The following is a 13,946-nucleotide window of genomic DNA, read 5'->3' on the forward strand; positions in this document are numbered from 1 at the left end:
GATGTAGATCAGCGATGTCAGGGACTAAACGGAGCGGAGCGCTCCACTAGACTGATTGCGTTCTCCGGTGTTTCCACAGACATAAGCAAGTTCAAGCTCCGATCTAGCTCCACAACCGGTATTGGAGCTTACAACTCTGACACTATTCTTGGTTTCACAAGTAAAGAACCTTCGTTGCAGGGTTGGGTTCAGGAAGCCATAAATCTGACTGACACGCTCCCCCAATTAGTGAAACTGTGAACAAAGATACCGCCAGGAGACCGCCGAGAATGCTGTGTTGTGAATTTTCCATTTTTGAAAGAATCCAACCAGTTGCAAAAGAAAATACATTTAAAGAGTCCAGCCAAGAGCAAACGTGGCAACAGCTTCCCCTAACTGGCCTGTCAATCACTGTCATCTGTGCAGGAGTGGTGTGAGGCCAGGGTTCTTTACTTGTGGAGCCAAGACTGGTGTAGATGATTTTTCTCCGTATTCAGTTTTACAGCATTTTACAACACTAATGTTAACACAAAGTGCGCTTAGAATTGAGATATTTTCATCATTATTGCACCAAAATGAAGCTGATTAACGTAGCTAAGTGCCAAACTACAAACAGTGTCCTACTGCTTAAGAAAGTTAATTTAAAACTCCAAGATCTTATTTCATAAGGCCTGTATTAGACTATAAAAATACCGGAATTCACAAGGCTCTTCGATTTCAATGAATGAATGTATTAATTAATTAACAGTATATGATGTATGTATGCATGTATGTATGTATGTATGCATGCATGCATGTATGTATGTACGTAAGTAAATGAATAAGGAAATAAATAAATAATAGTACATTATGCAACGAGCCTATAATGAAGGTAATTAAGAAGCGAGTATGGATATTTATGAAACTCGCTTGCGCTCGTTTCATAATTTTCATACGAGCTTCTTAATTACCATTATAGGCGAGTTTCATACGACTTTTTATGCTCGACCATATTTCTAACTTGATATTATTAATTTTCTTTGTATCTGACCTTGGCCAATGTCCCGTATGTTGTGAGATGTGCGCAGACGCGAAAGTATTGATTTTTTCCGAGGAACAGATGTTCACATTGACCTTGCTAGGCCATAAGAACCTACAGAGATAACATTGAAATTAAATTGGACATTGAAAAACGAGATGACAAATTGAATTTATTTGAATATTATTTACAATTAACGCTAATTATTATAGTAACAGAACATAACCTTCTGCGACAGTATTGGGTTTCCAGCCTCCGTGCCGTTTCGCTAATTCTCTTTCGATTGCATATCCGAGAATAATCGATACTTGCGGTTTTATAACGGTAGAAAGCTGACCTGTCATTGGCTGAACAGTTGTAACCTGAGTCGTCATTGGCTGAAAGACCTGACCTTTAATGAGTAGGTGTACTTTAATGGCATGCATTAAAGTTCTGCTACCAGGTGTATAATTACTACATTTCGGCATGGTCGAGCATAAATAAATAAATAAATAAGGAAATAAATAAATAAACGAATAAATAAACAAATAACAAATAAATAAATAATGAAACAAATAAATTAATGAGTGAATACATGAATAAATGAATGATCAATGATCCAAATATCAGTGCTTCACTGTTTCCACATGCGATATAGCAAGATATTGCACAAATCAGACTCATTCTAAATTAACGAAGCTTGTTGGTTGAGTTGAGCTTGTCATCATGCCACATCTGGCACCAACCCAGACGTCATAACACAAAAAAAAAAGAACATAAAGTCTCTATAAGATAGACTTCATCTTGAAACAACATGTTCGTACTCTATTGTTACTCGTGCACCAGTGGAGGCTTGTGGGTATTAGTCATGGAGGGGCTCACTTATAAAAGTTGAATTGTCAATTCAAGTATTAAATTTTCGAATTAAAAAGATTTAGAACCAGTGACGAAGCTTAAATACTGGGTAGGCTGAAAAAATCTGCGTAACTTATATATTTTTATACAGCAGATGTTTCTCGGCTTTTCTATCAACATTTTTTTGTGACAAAGACCTCCCAAGAAGATGATGACCACTCATTTTCACCCCGAAACAGAATACAGGTATAACAATATAACTTATTTGTCTCAGAGCACCCTGTTAGCCAAGGATATTTCTTATACCATGAAAATTAAAATTTTCTATTTTGTCTTCCTTCTTCCGCTATTTTAATACGTAAATGTAGTGTCGATCTCCTATCTTTGTAAGCTCATTTTGTTTCATACGTCCAACCTGAAAACGGCTTCTCTTTTAATTCTACAAATCTGCAGTGCTTGAGAAAAGTGGCATAAGTCAGTTTCCACAAACATTTTTTATTAATTTATTGAGAACTTACGGAACATATGGTTGCTTGGGAAAATAGACGTAAGTATTTCTCCTATTACAATAATCCATACAGAAGAAAATGAAATCGACATAAACAAGTGTGAAGACAGTTTTATTTTCCTTCTTTAGTAAAATTAACAATTTTGACTTGTGCCACTTTTCCCGAGCGCTACAGAAATAATGACCTCAATGTTCTCTCAGTATGAGCCATTTTACACAAAATTAGTATATCACACACACACGCATCCACTTTTGATTAAAGTAACACTCAACAGTGCAGCGCATTCACTGAACACGAACATAGCGCGGCGTATTATATCGCGCCTGAGGCTAGCCCCGCATCCTGCTACTGAGTCGTAGCGAATCGATACCCCCTTCTCCTCGGCCTCCCCTCAAACTTGCGAGTGCCGCTGCCTATGAGCGATGCCGTCGCGTGTCGCTATGAGGCTTCTGCCACAAGCCTCTGGCAGTGAAATGATTGTCAACAGTGAATTTAATATATGGAAGGATCGGAGTGAAACCAAGTGTTACGATACATCGTTATTATGAACTTATACTGTTATTAGATATAATAACTCAAATTTTTTGAAAGGCTAAGCCTCTTAAGAGCTTCTCCACTGATTACAACATGCCTTTACTCTATTTATTCGAAATGGAATTCTATACGGCGTTTCTTTTCACAGAACTTGTCAATGATTAGTTTATTGGAGTCAGTAATTTCAGCTACTGCTGTGACCATTACATGAAATACAGCCCGTCTTCTTCTCCTTGTCTTCCCCTTGTTCTCTTCGCATCCCCCTTTTTCTCTTTGTATTCTCATTTATGTTCTTTTTATGTACCGTACGCTTGTTGTCCTTAAATTACTCTTGTTCTTCTTGTCTTCCACTTTAATTTTCCTTGATTTAGCATTTTAATCGGAGACAAAGTTGCTCTCTTAGCCACTTTTGTTCTGCTGGTCAGTGATTAGACATTGACGATCCTATTATCTTTCAATGTTAAAGAGACAGGCTGTTGATGTGAACAGATCGTATAGCAAAGGGAATGTGTTATCAATGGTTTTCAATTTAATGTTTAACCATTTTCTTTACACGCATATATTAAATGAAAACCATAATTATGTCATATGCGTATTTGGTTAGACATTTCTTTTAAACTGACTATTTCGTTTATATGACGTTATTTCATTTTCGGCCAATGAAGTGTAATGGAATTTTGAATTCCAACCAATCACAGTCATACATCGCAATAATTTATGTAGCTCGATTTATCACTGTCCATTTATCGCATGATCGTTCTTTTGTTTGATCAGTGTCGCCAACTGTTTCGACGTAAATCGATGAGCATGAATCCATTGTACTAAATAAAGTGCGAAATCCTACTTCCACATATACATCTTCATCTTCTAATTCCATGTCCATTGTATCTAAAGAAAATGACACTCCTTCATAACAATTGTTCATTTAATTAATGTACGTATTAATCAGGTTATTTGTAATTATTCTATAAAATGTTTAAATTGTATAAATTATGATTTCAGCAGATAATGAAAACGTATTTCTGTTATAATAACAAGAGAAAAGCGCAGTACATTTAATTAACATTTTAAAATCTTATTTCGCTTTTCTCAGTTGGCATTACTGAATAACATTCAATTTCTTTATTGCAGTAATCGTTATTCATCTATTTCGACTTCACAATGTTTGAATAGGTTAAGTATACAATTATTAACATTTTGTGAGCGAATTTGGGGATAGCCAATATTATTTACATTTTATTTTTTCAGGAAATAGTCCTAATAAATGTCACTCGAGATCTGAAATTTCCCAAACAAATCCACTCGCTTCGCTCGTGGATTTATCGGCAAATCTCAGACCTCTTGTGACATTACTATAGATAAATAATTGCACTCCCTACCTTTGTAGAGTAATATGAAATAAATAAATGATGATGATGATGATAATAATAATAATAATAATAATAATAATAATAATAATAATATAATGGATATTTACAATACCGATCGGCCTCTGTAACATGAGGTGTAGTTCTCATTTTTGCCATCACTAACAATAACTTTCACTTATAATTAGTTCAATAGTTTCTCGATCGTATACAGAGCTGGTTTTCTAATGTCTTTGTCTACGGTAAAAATATGCATCTGTCGACAAGTGATAGCATAGTACAGCTAAAGCATCGGTCGATTTTTTAAAATATAATATGTTCATGAAGATAGTAATAAATGAAGGGCACAGTAATTTAATTTTAACATCACTTGTTTATGAAACATTAATTTTACAGAAATCAGAAAAAATACTGCCGATTGACTGATTTTATTGCATTGTCGTGATAACAAGACAACAAATGTGTAAACAACTGTTACTAGAGTAAACGCATCAAGCAATGAGAAAGTATTGCTGTTTAGGAACGCCATTGCTTTAAATATTCCGAAATAATAAACAGAATAAAACTCGCTTTAAAACTACAATTTTTTTAACCGGAGGACGCAACTGAACAGTGTAAATTATGACCTTTATCCTCGGCAATAGTGCTCCTCTTACATAGGCTGTCCTTAACTCAATGACCTCCAGCCTTTATCAAATTATCAGTCACTTTCGGTCGATGTCAGTGGGTGAGGTCAATTCTGATATGTTACATAAAATGTGAAACTGCATGGAAGAATTTGGAGTTATATAACATATTCTCTCTCATTTTTAGTATATAATTAGTTTCGCTATAGCAATAATAATAATATTAATAATAATAATAATCATAATATTAATATTAATAATAATAACAATAATAATAATAATAATAATAATAGTTTATTCAACTGTGTGAAGACAGGTCTAGACCTCACAAGTGACACTAACAAGGCACCACCTATGAGGCAACTAAGTCAGGATATAATGGGGTAGGGTGACCAGTTCATTTCCCCCTCCATTGAAGACATCGCTGACTATTAACATAATATTACACTAATCGGACTTCAGATGCATACAAACAATTGTTCTTCCTCTGACACACAGTGAGGGAAGTGGGGAAAAAACCAGAGGCGGTATGCTACCCCAAGATTTTCCTCTGGCATACCTCGATTTAAAAAAAGGCATACTCCCTCCCTTACAACATAGACATAAATGATGTATACAATATAGTAATATACGTTACAAGAGCGGTATGTTGACGTTTTCATGGTCGAAGAAAAGATTGAAAAAGCGAAACGTAGTTGAACTTTTTTAATTTCCGAGAATATGAAAACAAACATACCGCACATTATTTTGTGCGAAGATCGTTTATTACATACCTGAAAGACGAATTTCTAATTAGTTGCAATGAAATCTCCATCTTGGTTTCTGTTTAATGACGGCAACTTCGGAAAACCAAAATGTCTTTCTTCAACATTATTGCTATAAAATGTTTTCTGTGTTTACTATACTCCAGCAGGCCGTGATATACATCTGTTTTTTTTCCCTAGTCTATAAATGCGAACTTAAAACAAACGGTAAGGTTATGTAATGATTTATTTTTCATTTTAATATTTTAACAATATTATTTATATAACATATTGCAGTAATAACATCGGCATCTGGAATCTTGTTGATTTTTTTCACGGCTTCCTTAATGTTACTTGTATCAGGAATGCAATAAGTTTCGTGGTGTTGTAGACTTTACTTAATTTTTGCAAATATTTAAAAACAATAATTAACATTGCAATTTAGGTGAAATTGCAGTGGTAAGTTTCCAATTTATAATTATTACTATGTTAAACGTCTCTAAAAATAATATGTTAAAAGCCTAAAGCAGTAAAATGAATGTCGCGCTTAAGCGGTAAGAAGAGGGAAATTGTTATGTGTGTTACGTTGGAAATACTGAATGTGGTATTTCACACTTACCGCGTATTGGTTCTGTGCGGAAAACAAGCAAATACGCACGATCTCACACAAAAGTGTTTTGTGCTGTCATTAACGCGAATCTTTGAAGCTTACGTAACACATTACATTTCTTAATAAAATAATTTCAATTTACTTCAGTTATTTACTAGATCATTTTGCAATGCCCTTTGAGACTTATCATTTAAAATAATGTTAAAGCTTCAAAGTGCCTTACTTAATTATTAATAGAAAGTGCAACAAAAAAATGACACAGTCACTAAATTGGCAACAATGACCACCACAAGGTACAGACCACAGCCTTCTATACTTGTAAGCATTCCAGGGGTTGATCTTATCAAATAAGCGTGTCTGAATACACTCTGAATACAGTTCCAGAAGGCTGTGGTTTAGATTTACGAAGCAAACAGATAGTACTCTTTCCTGTGAAGAAATGTATAAACTAATTTTTACGATCACATTTTTTCAGTGACGGTATGTCATTTTTCACTAACGGTATGTTTTCTGGCCGTAAAAACCAGTGGCGGTATTCCATACTATCGAATACCGTCTCACTTCCCTCACTGCTGACACACAAGTATATTCTATTATCCATGTGCTAAAAAGGATAAATGTTCATCTCCCCTCTTGCTTAAAAAAGTCCCTTGTGCAGACACTTGTATTTCCCTATTTCGACTATGCTGACATTTTACTGACTGACCTCTCCAGCGACAACAAAATGAAACTTCAACGTGCTCATAATTTGTGTGTACGTTTTGTAAGCAATGTTCGTAAATATGATCATATTACCCCATCCCTGGAAGCAATAGGTTGGCTTAAACTAGATAAGAAAAGAAATTTACATTCACTTCTCTTTCTCTTCGAAATCTTGAACTCTTCTATTCCTTCGTACCTGTTGTCTCGCTTCATTTACCTTTCTTCCCACCATAATATGAACACACGCTCTCGTCATGAAACAACACTAACAATACCATCCCATCGTACCTCCTCATACTCATCTTCTTTCACAATAGCCCTGTCAAGACTCTGGAATTCGCTACCTGCTAGCATCAGGGACTGTCGAAATAAAATTGAATTCAAACGAAAACTTACTAGGCACTTGGTCAGTAATTGATTTCTTGTAAATAGTTTCTTTAATCTATCACAAAATATTTCAATATTCAGTAATTTCATCACTATACAATTTTGTTATTCTAGATTTAATTTGTAATTCAGTAAATATAAAATATTCTTTGTTTCTCTATGATAAATTATTTATCTAGCTTTAATTATTCAGGTAATCTTTTCGTACTTTGATTTTATTTTAATTGTAATTGTAAATTTAATACTAATTGTAATGTTATTTGTAATTGTAATTATAAATGTAATACTAACTGTAATTTTATTGTTCATATTGTAGTTGGAATCTCCTGGTAGAGGGGCAGAGAAGGCCTGACGGCCTTATCTCTACCAGGTTAAATAAATAAATACTAATACTAATACATATCGTTAAGTGAGATGTACTGCCTGATAATATATGTATGTCAGTCAGAACCTCAATCAGAGGATAATGATAATAATAATAATAATAATAATAATAATAAATAATAATAGTAATAATAATAATAATAATAATAATAATAATAATAATAATAATAGCAATGGATCGAAAACATAACATTCGATATGAGAGTTAAGGCTAGTCCACAACAAACCGGGAACGGAAAACGATAACGAGAAAGAGAAATGAAATATTGTTAAAATGTATTTGTAATTAACTTTCTCGTTCCCGTGCCAGGGCTCCGGCAAGCTTCTCGGTAATTGTGAATGCTCACATTTAAATACATTTATTTTAACAATATTTCCGTTCTCGTTGTTTCCCTTCCCGGTTTATTGAGGATCAGACTTTATTCGATCACCTCTAAATCCCAAAGATTTTTTTACCGTGTTTTGTGTTTATTAATTGTAATTATTGAGTGTAATTACTTAAGGCTGGTTCACAATAAACCGGGAACGAGAACCAGAATGAAAACGAGAAGCAGAGGACGTGAATATGAAAATTTTTTATTCACAATAAACCGAGAACGTAGACGACTCTGCATGTCGATAACGATATGTAAAGTCGATATTACGCATTCTGATATTATTTGTGTATAATTGACCTAATGGCGTTCTCTCATGAGTACAAAGCAGCCATCATAAACACAGGTTCGAAATTTCAACTGAAACATTTAATTAGGTACGGTACTATAAATATGCCCATGCATCTTTATTATCACAACCTATTTTAAGTCTACCATAACGTAAAATAATTAGAGAAGAAACATTTGTAATAGAACAAAAATGAACACAACAGTAGTTATTGAATTGGAGCATGAATATGTAGTGTGTAATACAACCAATACAGTAATAAAATATGATTCACTTACGATCGGTGTTCAAAGATGCAGCTATTGAAAGCCACGTATTCTCCTTCATTTTGTCATCTTTATACGAGGCACGCCGCTTATCGTAAACGTGAGGATTTCAATATTAGAATCTCATCAAATAAAACTTGCTCCATGATGCACAGCACAGAACAAAATAATGCATAGGTTATGTCACGGTTTTCTTGCTACAAAATATACGACGACTAAATAGCTTTTAGATGGCAATAGAATGAATCTAGTGGGCTGTGATCGGAAACGTGAACGCCAAAGTTGAAACTTGGCCAACTCTCCGTTCCCGATCCCGGGCTCCGGCAAGCTTTTCGTTAATTGTGAATGGTCACATTTAAATGTACACATTTTAACAATTTTACCGTTTTCGTTTCCGTTCCGATTCTCGTTTCCAGTTTATTGTGAACCAGCCTTTACCACTGCCACCGGGTATTTACCCATTTGCAGTGTGGATAAATACATTCACATACACATTATAATTGCGGGCGTGACTGAAAAGTATGACAACATGTATGTACGTCATCTGTAATAGACCAGTGCGCTTTTAATCTGCTTAACATCGCATTACATTAATTGCAATTGATGGGAGCCACCCATCCATTCAGGGAGCACTTACAAGTAGGGCTGCTACTTTTCAAATCAGTAACGCCCAGGAAGCTAAGCATACCGACTGACAAAACGAGAATGCGATAGTTGTTCGTCATTTTTTTTTTCTAGAACCTGTGAGCAAAAATCACGTATAAATTAGGCTACACAGTTGGAAACTAATTCATGCCCGGTTTCTGGTACATCTCAGTTAACGCTCATTTACTTAAGGGGTTAGGTACAGCTTAAAGGAGTAAAATTTTGTAAATATTCAACATTTTTAACTCCATTACTCTATCTTGTACAATAATGAAAATTATTATGTGTAAAACACTGTCCTTCTGCTATATGATAAACATATTTTTACGATTTAAAAAAATTATTTATATATATATTTTTTCAAAATTCAAAGTTCACTGTACAGTGATGAAGCGTTTCCCTCGTAACTCAAAAAGTATCCAACATTCTGTGACGAAATTTTTTGTGTGTATTTAGGCATGTCATATCTACAATATGATGCAAAATCGCTTCTCTGCCTTTGATAGATTGTCTGATAAAAAATAAATTCATTTTAAAAAATGGTCAAAATATATCTAACACTAAAAAAATTGTTTATTAAGGAATGTAGTTGAAAGAGCATGATATTGTAAACATGAGTATCAGCAATAAAATAAAAGAGAGAGAACATGAAAAAGTTAACAAGTTTATGAGTTATGAGGGAAACGCTTCATCACTGCACAGTCAACTTTGAATTTTGAAAAAAAAATATATATAAATATTATTTTTAAATCGTAAAAATATTTTCATATAGCAGAAAGACAGTGTTTTACACATACCTTACTTACTTACAAATGGCTTTTAAGGAACCCGAAGGTTCATTGCCGCCCTCACATAAGCCCGCCAGCGGTCCCTATCCTGTGCAAGATTAATCCAGTCTCTATCATCACACCCCACCTCCCTCAAATCCATCTTAATATTATCCTCCCATCTACGTCTCGGCCTCCCTAAAGGTCTTTTTCCCTCCGGTCTCCCAACTAACACTCTATATGCATTTCTGGATTCGCCCATACGTGCTACATGCCCTGCCCATCTCAAACGTCTGGATTTAATGTTCCTAATTATGTCAGGTTAACAATACAATACGTGCAGTTCTGTGTTGTGTAACTTTCTCCATTCTCCATTTTACACATACCAATTTTCATTATTGTACAAGATACAGTAATGGAGGAAAAAAATGTTGAATATATCCAAAAAATTTACTGCTGTAAGCTGTACCTAACCCCATAACTGCTCTTATAAATTTAACTCCACTGATAACTTTAACGAGTTTCCGGATAGTTAAATGTACATTTATCAGCGCTTATAATAACAGCTGAGGTAACTTCAAGTTCAGTACCTAATGTCGTCTATAGATGTCTCCACTAGTATTCTGTTAGTGATTTTTTAGTTATTTTTTAGTTGCTTTTGTTTGCAGAAGTTGTCAGTAGTAATATGAAGGGATGAGAGGATAGTGTGAAGAGAAAGACAAGATAAAAAGGGGAAAAAGACAAAGAGGAAGAGGGTGTAACAAAGAGGGGAAAACGAGGGAGAAGGGAGGAAAGTGGAAATCAAGGAAAGAAGACAACACTGATGACTTGTGCAGCGCTGTACAATTTCCGGTAAAGCTGTAACGATCCTGACAAGTTGGAGTCCCGTGCTGACACTGTCTCAGAAAGGAAACATAATTGACGTTTGGAATGTGGAGTGGAATTCGGTAACGAAATTCTACCATGGCGCCTCCTAGCTCACTGTGTACAATTCACACAGTGACCTTGCACTCAGTGAAGAGGGAGAAGGCGGGTGTTGTCCTCCTAAGATACAGTCATCCACACAAAACCTGAAATAACTGCTTCATACCATAAATTCTGTATCTGAAGCAGTGTTCCAATTGATACAATTGTAGAGGGCGCGGGATATTTCTCGTTACTATACTAGTTTTTTCATTTGTTTTTTTTTTTCTTAAGAAGTATTTATTCGTATAAATTATAATATATTCGGTTTTTTAAAGTTTACTGTTATAGAATTATGTATTATTATTGTTATTATTATTATTATTATTATTATTATTATTATTCCTGTAGTTAACGTCCATTTTAATTACTGTGGCATCCGCCATGGTATTTTGAATTTCTGGCACCATAATAACTCTGATTTAGATAGATACCAGATTATTCACAAATCAGTTACAAAATCGTATTATGAAAACAATAGCAACAAATGTTTATGAAAAAAGAAACATAGTATTTCTGGAATAGTTCTAAAAAAAACACAAAATACGCCAAACCACAACCTTTTATTCCAAATAGTTTCAGATATATTTATGTCATTATGTAGTAATGCGGGATAAAAGAAAGTAGTTTGATACATAAAACGGATTACGTAATTAAAGCACTTATAATTGAAAATTTTCAATAAATCATATATGAAATTAAGCAGAAAATTTCAAATAATTATTTGGAACAAAAAAAAACAAACAAACAAATTTTAAACTTTTTTTTTTTAATTTGACATCCGATCTCACCTCAATTTCTTCTGTACATAGATACTGTCTGTCTTTTGTTTCCCTACGTACATATCGCCGTAAAACAGAAACATCATGCTTATTTTTAATTACTCTTTCTCACTGTCATATTACATAAAATCCGAAATTTATATAGTGATAACTAGTGATGCTATATTTTCGCAATCACTATAAAAGTCACATATGTTCAGATGCTGTCAGAATAAGTAATTTTATGTTTTAAAGCATGTTAAGTATATTACCGTAGTTTTTTAATCCGCGATAAAATGTGAAATTAGTATAAAATGCGAAATGTATATGTTTCTGTGAAACAAGAGCAAAATTACAGTTTAAGGGACATTTTCATTGTAAAAGACAAAAAATCACAATCTTTCTAAACGCCCCGCCACATACAGATTCTCACATTTTTTTCAAGTAGTTTGGTCACCCCTCCATGTTAGCTTTTCCAGTATGATTGGCACAGGAATGTGACCTACCAGATACTCTCTTTGTTGTTATCTTTACTGTCATCTCCAGTTTTCAACTAATCTGTCTGGTGCTGGTGGTAGAATATTGGCTATGTGATCTCTTTAGGCCCAGTCAATGGCGTACGCAGAAATTTGTCAAAAGAGGGGGTTATTATTAAAATTGTTTACAATTTAGGCTACATTATCGGTATTTTAAATTTTGTGTATTATTATTATTATTATTATTATTATTATTATTATTATTATGTTAAGGCATGTTTATTAATATCTTCATAAAATCTTTGAAACATAACTTTTTCACAGCCATCCACTTTTTAACAACCAACAAGTTAAATTTAATATTGTGTCGGCTACATTTTATTATAAGGTCGGTACTAGGCAGTAGCTCTCTCTATAATAAAGATAGCATTGTTATAATTCGAACATGCTGTAGCACAATCTACAGCAATTATATTGAAGGAGGGGTAGGAGGACTATGCGTTATGTCGATGTAGATTTTGTTACTCTGACAGTGAAGAATTAGAGAAAGGAGAAACGATTATGGATAAAAAAAATACTCAATTCTAAATATATGTCTTTTTTTTTTAAGTTCAAGGGGGGTTCCAACCTGGTATCCCCTCCCTTACGTACGCCCCTGGGCCCAGTGTTCACTCACAGACAAGTTGTATGTGGTGGTGGGTAATTGCAAAGACGTTGTAGTTATTATGATTGTGATTGAGTAACAAGATAGGTGGAGATAAAATCACACTATATTTTCTGGCATGTTTCTGGATGTTCACAATTTCGCTGTAATGTTATATGTTCCTTTGCTCATTTATTATTTTCAAGAAATTTAACTGGAAAATCTAGAAAATTCATCTGTTAACGCATTGCTGACATTGAATTTCTACCACTAAACTTTGCATAAAAAAATGTCATCCCAAAACAATAAAAGTGGTAAATCTGAAGTGCTAAATTTTTTATTTTAAGTTGCTAAAATCTGCCATCTCTAGTTGTAAACATAGACAGTATGTGGGAGACGAATTTCCACGTTCCTGCCTGGAGTCGAACCCGGCCGTGCGCTGGAGTACCGAGATGTACCTCCTCGTACAATGATGAATTAACGGATATCTGATTGTATGGACATCGTGACTCACCTTGCTGAGGATGGCGTCGTGCATGTCCACACCGTTCGGTCACTCGTCAGACACTGGCGAACCAGCCCGCCTCTGCCGTAGCGCTGCCTTCCGGATCGCTGCATATGACGCATTCCGCCACAAGGGCGGACAATGCCGTCGCAGTCACGCTTCTAATAATAATTATTTGCATTCCCGTCGTCTTCTTCATTCCAAGTGGAGATTATGGCGGGAAACACTGCGTGCCGGTCGAAGGGTGAAGTAACATGCGTGCGTGCGTGTGTAAGTGCGTGCGCAGTAGTGTCAACCAGCCGGTTCGCATCGGTTCGCCCGTACCGCTTGTCAAATTTGTCACAGTTCGTAGAAATGGTTGTGGAACATTTGCTTAAAATGCAGACTTTTTTTTTTAATTTACTGACCACAATTCTCATGATTAGGGCTAGGATTTTGATGACCTGTAAATCATGAAAAGATGTCCTAAAAACAATGCGTTTATGACCTAAAATCTTTCAAAAATGCCCTGAAAATGCCCTAAAAATTGATCTTACATTCTAAAATTGGCTTAGTAGGAAAAGG

At 34.6% G+C, this 13,946-nt stretch overlaps 1 protein-coding gene across 1 annotated transcript in view; it reads right to left on the bottom strand.

Moving 5' to 3' along the window:
• Phyhd1 (Phytanoyl-CoA dioxygenase domain containing 1) overlaps positions 1-13,548 on the bottom strand; it is a 47,533-nt gene extending 33,985 nt beyond the window's left edge. The window contains exon 1 of the mRNA XM_069812828.1: positions 13,392-13,548. Within this exon, the coding sequence (XP_069668929.1) occupies positions 13,392-13,415 (24 nt within the window). The 5' untranslated portion in view covers positions 13,416-13,548. The remainder of the gene's footprint in view (positions 1-13,391) is intronic.
• Positions 13,549-13,946: the final 398 nt, after the last annotated feature.

Source organism: Periplaneta americana, chromosome 16, assembly GCF_040183065.1.
Source record: "Periplaneta americana isolate PAMFEO1 chromosome 16, P.americana_PAMFEO1_priV1, whole genome shotgun sequence".
Taxonomy (NCBI): Eukaryota; Metazoa; Arthropoda; class Insecta; order Blattodea; family Blattidae; genus Periplaneta; species Periplaneta americana.